The sequence below is a fragment of the Gallinula chloropus genome (genome assembly GCF_964237585.1).
Source record: "Gallinula chloropus genome assembly, chromosome: 5".
Taxonomy (NCBI): domain Eukaryota; kingdom Metazoa; phylum Chordata; class Aves; order Gruiformes; family Rallidae; genus Gallinula; species Gallinula chloropus.
In genome coordinates this window covers 11624662-11639321 of record NC_140090.1, presented here as the reverse complement: position 1 = coordinate 11639321, position 14660 = coordinate 11624662, and the positions used below count along the sequence as shown (strand labels likewise).

The 14660-nt window shown below is 39.5% G+C and overlaps 1 protein-coding gene across 2 annotated transcripts in view; it reads right to left on the bottom strand.

Moving 5' to 3' along the window:
• Positions 1-14660, bottom strand: part of MYLK (myosin light chain kinase) — a 143350-nt gene that overhangs the window by 63234 nt on the left and 65456 nt on the right. For both annotated transcript variants that reach the window (XM_084265231.1, XM_084265232.1), the window contains 2 exons: positions 8686-8766; positions 7437-8326 (listed from right to left, as the gene is read on the bottom strand). In XM_084265231.1, the coding sequence (XP_084121357.1) occupies positions 7437-8326; positions 8686-8766 (971 nt within the window). The remainder of the gene's footprint in view (positions 1-7436; positions 8327-8685; positions 8767-14660) is intronic.

Below are 14660 nucleotides of genomic sequence, written 5' to 3'. Positions count from 1 at the left end.
ACCACCAGATGCAATGTTGTTATTCAGCCCTCAGTGTAGGATTGAAGGGGAAACAACATCATTTGGGTCATTAGTCATTAGTTTTCATTACACTGTGGACTACTAGGACAGTGTGAAATTGGCCAATGGTTCAAAAAGGTATTAGCCAGGCTGGGTCAGGAGAATAAGGGGAGGTTGAGAGACCACATGGCTGTAGAAACGTAATTTTCTTAGAAAACCAAAAGAAAAGAAAAAAATCCACAACAAAGAGCCATAACTTGATGGCATTTCATAAGGACAGGAAACTCTCCAATAGACCTGTGTTCTGTGATCTAGAGCTACAGTCAATTCCCGGGGCTAGAAGGCCAAATCTCTTTCAATGAAATATTTGGTATTTCCTCTGCAAAAACCCTTCATGACCCGAAACAAGTTAATTTTCTCATAGCTGCAAGAAAGCCCAGACTGGTTACACCAGCTGGGTATTGTGAATCCTGACACTTCACAAATCCTGTCAACTGAAAGAATTTGCTATTCACTTTGTACCCCCATCCCTCTACTTATTTTAGCAATCAGCACATGGAGAGTCTTTACTTCAGAAAATGTAGGATTGAAGTAAACATGAATACTGGGATCTTCCACTCAGCCATAGGAACTGGTCAGTTCATAGGAACTCAGCCATGGTGCAGTCCTAGTAAAGACCTTAATAACCACAGAAGCTGAGAGTTTACTGGAGGCTCTGGTTCAGATACACAAAGCCTTTCCCTTGCATTCTGAGCTATTAAAGGATTTTCTGACTTACTCAAAAATAGTGCAAGCCAGTTTAAAATATCTCTAGGCTTCTGCATTCTTTCCATGAAACTCCACAGAAAGTCAACTTCAGATATAAAACAAATACACAAACCAACAAACCCCAGCTCCTGAGTCTAATTCCCCACAGTGGCATCTAGCTGGCCAAGCTCCTGACTCCTGTCTGTGATGCAGACTGAAGTTGAGGTCTTCTTCATTTGTGCCACATGGGATAAAGAAGTGCTATGGGGTACTTAGGCAATATTAATAAATACCAGCCCATGAGAAATTGCGTCTGGGAGACGTAACAAATTTGTTAAGGAACTTGTTGGCCCGAGGTGTTAGTTTTCCAATAAATCTCAAATTGCCTGGGATAGTGCAAATAGGTGCTAGTGTCACAGTCATGTTTAAAAATGGCAACTGGGCTGACCTGGAAAATACTGACTGCAGTTATAATGACAACTGGCTAACTATTGAAAAATTAGTAATGAATTTCTGAGAAGAAAAAATGTCAATTTGAGTGAGTTTCAAGAAAAAAGTGTGCAAAACCCGCTTTGATTATTCATGAGATTACACATTTAACTGGTAAATGTATCTGGGAAATGCTAATGTTTTAAAGAAATTTTGTATTATCTCACATTATTCTGCTTTTTATTAATGCTGCATTGCTATGTTAATGACATTCATTTAGGAAGAGTTAGAGTTGCCAAAATCAAGATCTCACAAAGAAGTTGACAATAGGAAATCATGACTGGGTACGTTTCTGGATTCTCTCTGTCACCTGACTAGGACCAAAGCCATTCAATATGCTAACCTGTGATATAGAAGCATTCATGAAATAATATTGATAAACATTGAGGTGATAGAAAGAATGTTGGAAAGGAAAATGAATAAAAGAAAGAGAAACGGGGCAAGACCTCAAACAATCTCAGTTTTTGTTAAGCTGAGTCCTATTCACTCAAAGAAAATGGGGCTTAAGATAGTCAAATGACAAGCATCCATAGACAGCGAGGTTATGTTCTATTTTTGGAAGGTTTGAAGTTTTAATACAGAAGTAACAAACATGAGCCCCACTGTGGTGAGGTAGAAAGAAGACCAATGGCCTCCAGTATGCACTGCAACAGGAGGGTGACATCCATCTCACTGATCCATATAGTTATGCTGCCTGTTTTCTAAATAGGATAATAAACTGAAAAGAAAACCAAAACACTCCCAGGCCCTCAAGGGCTTGATAAAGAGCAGTACAGAGAAAAAGTCAGTAAGAGCTTGACTTGTCAGGTTTCTGAAGAAAAGACAGATAGAGAGGTATCCTGATTACAGAGTCCAAGCCATACTGTGAAGTAGAAATGGGCTCTGCAGCTTCACAGAGAAAGGAATCAAGTGTATTGAAAAATAACCAGATAAATTCAAATTAGAAACAAGACACTGCTTTGTTTCTTGATTTAAAACCAAAACACTTATGGGATTAATTAGATGCTGCAATAAATTACCAGTGATTATAGCAAATGTCTCTCTCTTGCTAAATTTAAACCTACAGTATATGGATTTCTGGAAAGGGGAAGATTCAGGCAAATATGGCAGTAAAGAGGGAAATTTTATGGCATGCAACAAACATGGAGCTGTGTCAGAAATGATGCTCTGAAGATGTCCTTAGCCTTAAACTTTCTGAAGCATCTTTTTTTAAGCTGCAGAATCCATCTACTTTCAGCAGCAGTTGTGTTAATTGCACACCGAATTCTTGCTCAAAGTTAATTAAAAAGAAATAAAAAAAATCATGGCAGATCATAGCTAGACTGACAGACACAGACTTGCACAAATGACAGGAAGATTTGGGAGTTATGTTAAGTCACAAGAAAGTTGTTAAGGCATTATTGCTAACAAGATTACCAATTCTCTATGCTGCCAAGACACTCAGGAAGAAAAAAAATGCTGTCTTACACAAAGTAATATAAAGTTCGGGAATTTTCTAAGCTACACCTTCACTGCTACACAAACCTGCATTAAATAGCTCCTCTTCAATCTAGATAGTCACATGATACTAAATCTTGCCAATAAAGCAGAGCAAGCTGATTAAAAAATTTACAAGTTTGCTAGTTGTGACTTATATTCACTGTGCACCTCAATTCTGCACCCTAGTAAGGATACCAGCTTCCAAACCCCTTGCACTGTCATCTTCCAGAGCAACTTTTGTAACCATACAAAAATTTTCTAACTGGATTTTCTATCCAAGAGTGAGTCACATAGCAGGACAGTGCACGGGGCACCGCTGTGCCAAGCACTATACAAATGTGAAACAAAATGGTTCCTGCTCTAAAGAGTTCACCGTGTGAGGAAGCTTGTTCTACTCAGTCCTTATATGTCTAACTCCACTCTGATGTCTGCTAGAGCCTTCTTAAAAACTTTTTTCCCCAAACAAAAAGCCCCCTTTAACTTCAAACCAAAAATTATCTCATATTAAAATCAACTCCCTCTTAACCATACACCATCCAACCTGTCCATATAAATGGATGTTGCTCTAATTTATGACTTCCCTTTTTTGTTTGTTGCAGTTAGTATTTGTTTTGAGATTTCACATTTCCACACTGATATCTACCCCAGGACTGTAGATAACTGCACTCTGATAAGTTTTAAAAAGAAAAAATATAAAATCAAACCATTCATAAACTCATACTGGGTCAGACATGTTCAAAAAAGAAAAAAAAAGATGTAAGAGCTCCCTTTGTCATAAAAATAATACTTTAAGCAACAAGTCACTCATGCCAATCAAATGACAGAATGCTATTTTGGGAATTATTAAAAGAAAGGAAGAAACAAGTACTGATGTCCATGATTTTAACAGGAAACAAAACAGTATTAATAGTTGATATGTAAAATGGAAGGAATGAGATTTATCTTAGATATGTTGTGACTGTGACATGCAGCATAATGCTGCCCAGATTCTGACTTCTAATTGCTAGTGTAAACTTATCCCTGGAATAATAGAATACATTGCAAGCCATAGATTAACTACTAGAAGAATACAGCACAAGTACTGCACAAATACACCTGAAGATGAAGGTCTTTTTTGGAGTAGGACTTAATTTTTCCTTTGCCAAAGACCTCAGCCAATTAGTGAGTATTCTGGTCCTGCTGTATGAATTTGGGCTTCTCTGATGGCACAGCAGTGGGGCTAACAATGCCCCTTATCTTGTGTGCTTATTGCTAAATAGCCTTGGAGAGGCAGCAAGTGTAGTGTTAGCCTCTTCAAACACAGGGGAGACGTGTGAATAGAGTTGTTCCTAACAGATAAAGGGCCTTACTATCTGCCAGGACAAACATGCCAAGGAGTTACTTTTAGTAAGTGACTACATAAAGGAACTATTTGGTTTGCCTGTCCTGTGAACTTGTGACACACAAGTATACATTTAAGTTTGCCCTTCCTGGCCAAATACACCACTTGTTTTATCAGGTGGACACGCTCCTGAAACCAGATTGTATGTATTTATCTTCACAATGTATTTGGCACCAAAGGATCAGCAAATCACTACCTCTTTCTGCTTTCTGGCAATGACAGAGAGGGTTCATTTCATTTCCAAAAGACACATGCAAGGCAGTCTGCAGGTTCATGTATTAATTACACTGAACACTTCATGGACCAGTGGCCCATACTAACCAAGGTGGGCTTGGTTAAGAAGCAGATAGACACGTCTCATTCTATCTAGAGGATTTTCTTGTATCCAGTATCTTCTGTAAGATGCCTCTTGAAATTTTCTACATGTGAGAACCAGTGTTCACCACCAAAAATCATGACAGGACAAAACCAGTTGGTGAACTAGCTAAGAATAGACTTAGTCTATCCACCCCCATAATGCATTTTGCTGCTGAACACAAGAGGAGCATACTGAAGGTCATACCAAAGAAATAAAGACGTGCCTTTGGAAGATCTAAGCCCATTAACGTGAGCTAGGTCCATTTGCTCTGATTTGCTCTCCTTCCCCACTGACTCAACCCTCTTGCAGCTGAGGATGACTCTAGAGGATTATCTCCAGAGCCCATTAAATGCTGCTCCAAGGTTGGCCAAAGGCACTGCTGTAAAGGACATGACACCTGCAGGAGTGACAAAGATGCCTTTTCACCTAGGGAAAAAGAGGGAATCTTGGAATTTGGTATTGGGCTGTTGAGTACTGCATCCAGTCTTATTGTTGCTCCTTCTGTTTAAAGCTGCTCCAAACACCTTATACGAGACTAATCCATACAGATTCTCTACTGAACAGTATTTCCCAATATTAATCCTAATTTTGTTATTTCTCAATTGTAGCCTATAGGGCCAATTATTCCTTCTCCTCCCTTGGTTCCTTCAACTATTCATGTGTTCCTAATTAAAGGAAAAGAGAAAAATCAAACTCTAAGAAAACTGGAACTAACTTGAAGTAAGTAACATGCATACCTAGTTAATTACTTAACAGCTGGCATGGAAGCATCTCACAGTGGGAGAGCAGCCACACCAAAGCTAGCAGGTACTGTCAGGAAAAAAACTAAGTCGACCATCATGTAATATATCCCTTCAGCATACCAGAGGGTTTGAAAAAAAAAGGTTTTAAAAAAAAAAAAGTAGTTCTAATCCTCATTCCATTTCTGTCCATGAAAGGAGAAAACTGTAGCATTTACTCCCCCGTGTAATATTTCTAAGATCCTCTGCAAACCCATGTAAAAGAAAACACAACTTTAAAGTAGCAATAATATTGACTACCGAAGCATGATACTAGTGGAATAGCACAGGTACAACTCAAACACAAGGACAGTCTCTTCTTTCCCTGCAACAAGTTGTGCTGAAATAGTGGATTCCTTATCCAGGGGTGAGTTTTGTTCTTTACCTTGGTGGAAAGCACCACTAAAGTGCAACATCCTGACAAAACAAGTGTTATGACCAGGAGTGTGACCCAGCCCAGGCAAACTGGATGGGGTAAGTCACATGCCCTGCTCTGGCAGGTGGTAAAGCATTTCTGTACATGAGGATCACTTCACTGTAAACACAAGTACACTGGACTTTCAGCTCCACAGTACCACTTTACAAAGTGAATACAAGTTGGGGGGGTTATAACAGTCCATTACTCAGATTATTTCAGTCAAGAAAAATCTTTCTGCAGCACCACAACACCAAAGCTCTGGGACTTTAAGAGGCTCTACTGTAGCTCAGAAGCTTTGATTCAGAGATGCTGCCTATCTACTGCACTTTAGTAGGACACATGAAACTCTGAAATGCAAAACTTCTTTTCATTTGAGCAACTGCAAGAAAACCCTTGAAATCTTGCTTCCAGTGGAAGGCTGGTTAATTTGCAGCTTTCTACCTTCCTGATTCTGTCAGTCCTTTTTACAAGGATGGCATTTCCTTCAGTCAATTTTTTCTCACATATATGACCCCTATTCTATACAGTCCCCTCTGGTGAAAATCATCACGTACTCATAAATAAAAATTTTATGGTACTTCAGATACATGCCAGACACAAGGCACCTGCTACCACTTCCCTCTTTTCATCTACTTACTTTGGTATCCCCTTCATGTAGTACTTGGGCACCTTTTCCCTCCTCCCTTATCTGAAGCAACATTTCTGACTGCATCCTCACATTTCAGTGCTTGGCACACTACACAGAGATTCACTGGTTGTGCTGAACTATTGTGAATATTCATTTGCTTGTCAATTAATAACATTGAAAATAGTCTGGATTAAATGAAGACAGATTCACAATTAAGAACACAGACAAGTCATGAACTATAGCTTGACACAGGGATTTGTGCTCTTAATTGTGAATCTAACTGTGAACATGAACATTTTTACTACAGCAACCAGACACTAGAGTGTGATTCTCTATACAAGACCTTGAGACTCTTATGAAAAAAAAAACCAACTTTTTTTTTGCATTATCAGCTATCCCCTCTATTTTTGTCCCAAGGAAAATGTATTTTATCTAGATACAAGAATAACTTTCACACCAAACCAGTCTAGCAGAGTTTGATTACTCAGAATGTTGAATATAAAGAAATTGCTCCATTTAACAACAGTAAGTGTTCTCTCAGGTTTTACACCAAACTCTGCACTGTTTTGAAATTAGTTAAAAGTCAACAGGCAAGCAGGGTTCAAATATCTCAGTGTTTGTAAAGGCAACAGAAGCATCTGTGGTGGAGCATTAAACACACTGGAACTGTCAACTGTGATCTTAACTATGTAACTTGAAGTAATTTCTGTAACAGAATCCCTCTTTGGTTCTGTGTTTCTTATTGCAATAAAAAGCCTGAAATATTAAACATACAGAAGAATTAAATTATAATTTGTGAACCAGCAATAATAATATTCTGTTTTCAATGTTCTAAATCTTTAAAGTTCAGCTTAAGTAAACGTCATGTAGCAGCTCCTTAAACAGCGTTAGCAATGTAAACAGCATTTAAAAATGCAAGAAGTTCAACTTTATAAAAATTACATCTGCAGGCTGTTACAGGAGAATCTGCAAGAAATGTCAAACAATGCTGTTCCTTGTGTACTCCACTGAAATAACAAGAAAGTTGCATCTGGAAACAGTTACTGGCACAGGACTTAAAGAAAGTATTGCATTACCTTTAATGAACTAAATATTATTAATCAAGACCCAGATATAACAGTGTGCCATCCAGCTGGCTTGTAATTCAATTAATTTACCTTCTTGGGAGATGACAATGGACTTGGATGATTTGATGGCTTTGCTGTCTAGAGTCCAGGTGACAGCTGCAGGGGGATCAGAGGAAATCCGACATTGTAAGACCAATTTTTCACCATCTACTACTTGAGCATCCTGAAGCTTCTCTGTAAAGGATGGTGCTGTTCCTTTGCTTGCTGGAGGCTTGCTTGGTGTCGCTTTGTTTTCAGGTTTTTTCCCAATGATTCCTCCATCCACCACCGCACACCCATGTTCACAGTTTCTGTCATTTTTCTCTTCTTTTTTCACGGCTGGTTTGGCAACAGGGGCTTGAGAGTTGGGAGTCGCATTCTGGGCTTCAGAATTGGTGCGGGCATTAGGTGTTGGGGTGCTAGCACTGCCATTCTCTGCAGGTGGCTTCTTCTTTGAGCCCAGCACAGATCTGAAATCAGTAACAGCTGGTTTAGGAGGTGGCACCTTCTCTGGCAATGGGGTTTTTGGGGTGCCTTTCTTGGCCAGCACAGAACGGAAGTCCACCTGCTGAGGAGCATGAACTTTCCTTTCCTCCTCCGACAAGGTCTTGGGTTTGACCTGCCGCTGCAGGTTCGCTCGGAAGTCCATTTGCTCGGCTGGGATTTCTTTCAGTTCCTCCTCAGAAAAACTTTTGGTGCTGACTTTCTTGCCTAAAATATCACGGAAATCAAGTTGCTCAGCTTCCTGCTGCCTCAGGCTCTCCTCTGTGTGCTCCCGAGTTTCTACTCGCCTCTTCAACACACCTCGGACGTCTTCCTGCTCTTCCTCAGCTGGTCTGGTTTCACTGCTGTTCTTTTTGAAACCACTTGTTCTACCAAATATTAGTTTACCATGATCTCCACCATCTCGTCGCTCTCCAGAGCTGGCTGATTCCCTCCCACTAGGATCCGAAAAAGAAAAGAAAGAGAGAGCCAGGAAAGGGGCTGGTTTAAAAATGTCAGGGAACAATCTCAGAGCAGGAACAAAATGTGTTTATAGAAGGGGAGGTTGATTAGAGGAGCACACTCCATTAGTTTATTGCATCAATGATGACTTCAGGAGCCATATAAGGGCACAAACAAAAAAGATCTTCTCTAGTCTGGCTTGGTACAATGTGCTTAGCCTGTATGATGAAAACAATTTGTTGGGTCACATTTGGGGATTAGGTTGAACAGCAGCCAGCCTGGGTCTGTAAGGGCAGGGAATTAACGGAGCAAAAAATAGAACCCACCCATGCAAGTCCCTGGGAAAAATACTCACTCTCTGAGCATTTCTGCTCTGGAAGCTGAACTCTCCCGCAGCATCAGAGACACCTGGCAGCTGCATTCTCCAACTTGGTTCCTGAAATATTTAAGTGAAATCAGAAAAGCAGAGCTTTCTCCCTCCAAAACTGTAACTTTGCTGAGCTAAGTGATTGTGTGTTGTACTAAAGCAGCTCAAACCCAGTGTGGCATCCTCCTTTCCTATGCCCAGCATTGTGGTGGTTGACTGAGTGCATTTGGTCCCCGTATATTTAAAGCCAAGGTATCTCAAATAGCTTTCAGTGATCTGTTGCTGTCTACACTGGGAACAACGTACTCCCTGAACAAAAATCAAAGCAACTTAGAGAATGAAACAGCTGCAAACAAACACACTTAAGGAAAACAAATACAAAAGCTGGAAAAGCAAGGCAGAGGAAGGGGCTATTTTGCAAAGCTGAAAATCCTTCCAACTCTGCCTACTGTTTATTTATTCAAAGCCAGACTCTTAGGTTTTCTAATGTTAAGATATTAAAAGCAGGGTCTCATTTCCTTCCCTCCCCCCTGGCCGAACCAATCAGCAAAACCCATCTACATGGATTGCTCCAGCCTGCACATGTTTATATTAAAAAACATAAAAGTGTCACCATATATGGTGCTGAGTACTTATTCTTCCTTTTGCAGAGGAATACCACAGATGCCTTCTGGAAAGGGCTCCCATTAAATAATTCATTTAAAGTGCTCCCCCACCCTCACTGCTCCCTCCCTCCCGCAGATATATATCATTCTTCTAGCCCCAAACAGCTCTTCTCCACTTAACACAGGAGATGCCAAAAGAAAAATTTAACTCCCCCAGGGCAGCAGTTGAGTAACCGTTGCCACCACTCCCCTGAATGGCTATTAAAAAACCAGACTTGAATTGATTAAGGACCAAAGATATCTTTATTAGTGAAAACACTTTTGTCCTTCCTAGTTTAAGTATAAGCTGGTAACCAGACTACAAACCCCTGGATGATTTTTCTTTTTCAAACCAAAGTAATTTTTGCTACTGAAAACGTTTCCATGAACAAAACACATGTGTTGGGGGAGGAAGGAAAGACAAGTGGGTTTTCCCAGCTGTGTTTCTTTCAAAAGACTTGCACCTTCAAGTCCAATTTGCCCTGAAGTTTCAAACACACTCAGGAGTGCCTTTCTGTTAGTTTTCCATAAACATATGGTCTGGCCAGTTTTTTTAAACAGTCCATGGAAAAAGATTCCTAGACCAGACCTCTGTCTGGGTGCAAAAACTATAATTTCATCCATTTGCAACTTGCAATGAAGGCACACAGGAGGCAAGGTGTTTAACACAGATGCAATACTATGTCTTTATAACAGCAATTAGTGCCATCACCTTTTCAAATCTATTTCCCTTGCTTTCGGTTGCTTTAGAAAATAAAACTGGTTCAGTCTACTATGAAGATTGAGGCACCAAGAATAAATTGGTGGGGTTGACCAAAGTAAATGTATTGCAGAGTAGAGGCCCTGCTGGTAGGAACACATCTTACTTGACATAAAGACCATTCACAACAAGAGGACATAGAAACCTTTTCAACAGTTTACATTCAACAAGTCAGAATATGTACACTAAAAACTGTTCTTGAAGGCAGTCCATAAGGACAGCTCTGAAAACCACAACCCTAATTTCCTTCCGTACAGAAGGCTACAGAACATCCGAGCACCAAACAGAAACTGTCCAAGAGGCAGGAGAGGATCCAAGTGAATGCAAAGTGTATTTAACTCAGCCCTGCACTGGAGACCTGCCATTCCTCCTTCCTCTTACGTGACACCTCCATTTAGAAGCAAAAGAAATAGAAAGAAGAGAAGACAAATGGAAAGACACATAGCCAAACACGTCCCAACATACTGATTTGCATCAAATGATGGTAGGGTACCAACACTGCTGAAAACCTGTGTCTTCAAACAATGCATTTCAAACTGGCCCCTTCTGCCACTGTTGAAGCTCAGGAATTTTTTCCCTGCTTCAAGAAGCTTTTAAGAAAAGCAGATGCTCTGACACTGCTCAAATGCTTTCTCATTCACCAGTGCTATAGGGCTCTTCCCAGGCTGTTGGTTTATGAGAAGGTCCCTCCTGTAAGGCTCCTAGAGCTCAATTACTCTTCCTTTTAAATTTAAACCCAATCCAAAATCGACAAAGTAGGAGAAGCCATGTAAGCTGAAGCACAGACAATTTACAGCATACATCAAATAGGGAGGCACCACTACTCAGCTTCTGCCATGACTATATGGCAAAACTATTTGCCCACAAGAACTGTGCCACCAGTGGGAGAGGCTAAAGTAACAGAGCACACTCTCCCAGAAGAGTGATCTAGGACTACTGAATGTGGGCCTGATGCTGCCGCAGGACCCACTTCCACAGGGTGTCTTCCCCCCTGCAAATTCTTCACATATGCAAAGAAGCAAATAAGGAAGGTGAAGTAAACCTCTCTAAGCTATTTTTCACAGGGCTTGGAAAGTGAAGCAGGGAGTAAGAAAGCAGGAGAGCATTTTGTTCTTTCTATTTTTAAAACCTTGGGAAGAGCTTACAAATTATAGCAACAGTGGGATACAGAAGTACCTAGGATGGAAAATGATTCACAAAGGTAGTTTTTTTGATCTTAATTATGATTTCTGATTCAAGTGAATGGCTGAAAACTAGACCACTGGATACAAACCATTAGTCTGTGTCTGATTCATTATATCCCTGTTCAAAAGTGTAGCTGTCTCAGGCCAAGTCCTGCTCTCAGTGAAATAAAAGTGAATTTTGTTACTAATTTTAGGAGCAGGGAGAACATGATTTTGCCTTCTGAATTCAGTTGCAGGGTCTAAAAAGGTGAAGCTAATAATACTGACCCACCTTGGAGAGCACAAGATGGAAAAAGAGAAGCAAGCCAAGAAAAATTAAGTGGGACTGGATGGTTTAGATGTTAAACTCAATTAAGAATAATTCTGGAAACTTTGTAAATATTTTTACATTATGCAATTTCAGAATCTAGGCAAGGCAAGATACATAGGGGCAGTTAGAAAAAATTGGGGTTTGCAGTATACAAGCACTACAAGTCTGTCACATCTCTGCTGTTTTCAATCTTGGCAATAACCATATCACTTCTGCAACTTGAGATTCTCTGTTGGCATTTTACCAACAAAACCCGATACAAAGACAGATATTATCTGTTATTGTGGAATAATGATAGGCATGGATAAAAGCTATGCTTAATAGCTATGCTGTTAAAGAAGTATCTGGATATATTGACTTCTGCAGGATTGTTGGGTAGAACGCCCATGCACAGGGCTTATCTTTAAAATGTCAAGGAATAATAATAAAAAAACCCACCAAAACCAAATAAAACCCCAGCTGCAAAGCCTGAAGCAATTTTAAAAATAGCTCTCTATCCTGTTGTGGGGTCAGTTTTCCCTGGAATGGCTTTTATGTTCAAAATATCTTGAAATACTAGTTTCTTGGCAGAATCTACTCAAATATTTTCACTGAACCTTAGATGAGACTTATTGTCTGTGTGTCCGTAGGAAGCACTCTCTGGAGGAAAAGGAAAAAAAGTGTTGTTAATTATAGAGAGGGGACACACTGAAAATTCCTACCAGCCTATCAAGTGTGAAGTAAGTATTATGGAGATAATTCCCTTTTTTTAGAACAAACTGAAAAGGGTAGAGAAGTCAATCCCTACCTGAAGCTGGTGCTTCAGTGCAGGTAACTGTAAAGCCTCAGAATGAGGTTTTGTAACTCTTCTGAGAGTTAGTTAAATGGAGAGAAAGTCCAGACTCCACGAAGCTTTAAACTCAAAGAGAACAACTAATCTACTGGATCACAACTTTAGCTGACATAAAGCAGAGCAGCTTCAAAGAGGATGCACTGATTTACCTCACTTGAGGGTTTGCCCAAAAGCTTTTTATACCTGAAAAACCTATGATTTTATTTACATTTTTCAATACTCAGCGACAGAAGGGAATAGGAAGGGGTCACAGTTTTCTTTCCTAAAAATAGACAATTGGTTGATAGCAGAAAACAAGGTCTGCAAACTCTATTTTACAGAAAGACAGAACTGTATTTACTGTTTGGTGTAATAAAGTGTAATGCTACAACTGCTATTTGTATAACCTGAATTGCAGAGTATTCAAGGTATCACCGATTTATAAGATGAATGTTTACCTCTGATTTCAACAACCTTATCAAAATCTAAGTAAGATTAATCAACACTAACCAAACTTTTATGGAAGAAGGGGTTGGGGAGAAGAGAAATCCTCAGCTTCTGAGAAGATGAAGGTTAAAAAGGCAGATGATTTGTTTAAGGAACTGCAGGAGGATTTCAGAGTTCTCTCATCCTGACTGTGCTGTTATAAAGATAAAGGCTTTGCTCAAAAATACCATCTCTGCACAGTACTTCAATTTTTTTTGCTTAGATCTTCATTTATGATGTACACACTGACTGAAAGAACATGGCAAAGTTATGCTGTGATAAAAGTATACCAGTGCTTGCATCACTGGAAGGATGCAAAGGACAGGAGGAATAAAAAGTCTGTGGTTTTCTTCATAAAAAAGGATTTTTATTTCCCATTTCAATCATGATAGTTTAACAGAGACTCTGATTTCTTATCCCTCAGCTGCATGGGCTGGTATTTTGCAGACTGTGAAATGTCCAAATTTCAACAGATGAGCCACAGTAGTGGGTGAATCTGTTGTTCTTTCTACATTTATACAACACCATTTCTTGAGGCCTGAACATCGACAGGCTCGATGGAACATTACTAGGAGAATTAAAATGAAGACTGCAATAGTAGAGGAATCAGAGGTCTGCATAGGTTTAAAACAGGGACCAGGAGAGGCTACAATGATCACCCTCTTAAAAGTCAGACTGAGTAGTCCGCTATATAGTAAAAGGCAAAGTAAACACATATCCTAAATGATGCTGAGGGAGCAAACAACAGAAAGCCAGGCAGCAATCATTGGTAGATGATACTAGGATCACATTGGGCTACAGACCCTTATCAGCTCATTCAGGTGAATGGAGAAAGAACTAGGAAGAGACAAATAGATCTTTGGTTAAACCCAAATTTTTAATAACAGAATTTTAATCCATGAGCAGCCAACACAAAAGGAGAATTGTGGAGATAATAGGAGAGAATTTAGAGCTTAAAAATAATGGAGAAAAAAATTGGCAAATAATTAGCACTGGTAGGAAACCATGCCCAGACTGAATTAAGGGAGTTGGAGAAGTAATGACTCTGTAAAAGCAGCTATGCAACATGCTTCTAAAAATTAATACATGAAAAGGAGCTGAACATTTTATTTGAAAAGAAAATTATTATGTTTAAAAATAGCCCACTGTCAACTTCTCTATAAACTCTTCTGTGAATTGACTTGTGGTTTCTCAGTTATTCCATATATTTAATGGACTTTGTAGGAGTTTTTGAGAGAAAGACACTAAGCGCAGCTCTAATCCTCTCAGGTGCTGTTCAGACTGTTTCTGAATGTATAAACAATCCTCAATCAAGTATTCAAGACAAATGCAGGGAATTCAAAAGCTAGACAAGATTAATTGGTACTGAAAATTATTTTAACTCTGTTGCAAACTTGAAGTAATATAGCTGACATTTGCCTTCTTGGCTATTCCTTGAGGTGGTTACCACTCTGTTATTCACAGTCTATAAGCAATTTCCTAAGAGCATATGGCTTTCTGTTCCCTGAACAGTAACTGAAGCTTTAGAAATGACAACAAGGTAAAAAGAGGTATCAGCATTCCCCTTGCTCAAACTGCAACATAGCTTTACTCATTATGGATTAGAAAAAGCCAACATGAATACATCGATCTTTGTGAGATCCCCAGCTATTTGTCCAGTAAAAGAACTAGGGAATAACTGGAACTAGCATGTCTTTTACTGTGTTGTTTTGTAGATACAACTTTATTTCTTCCCACCTCCCCAAAAACTGTTCTCCTTAGCTAATTT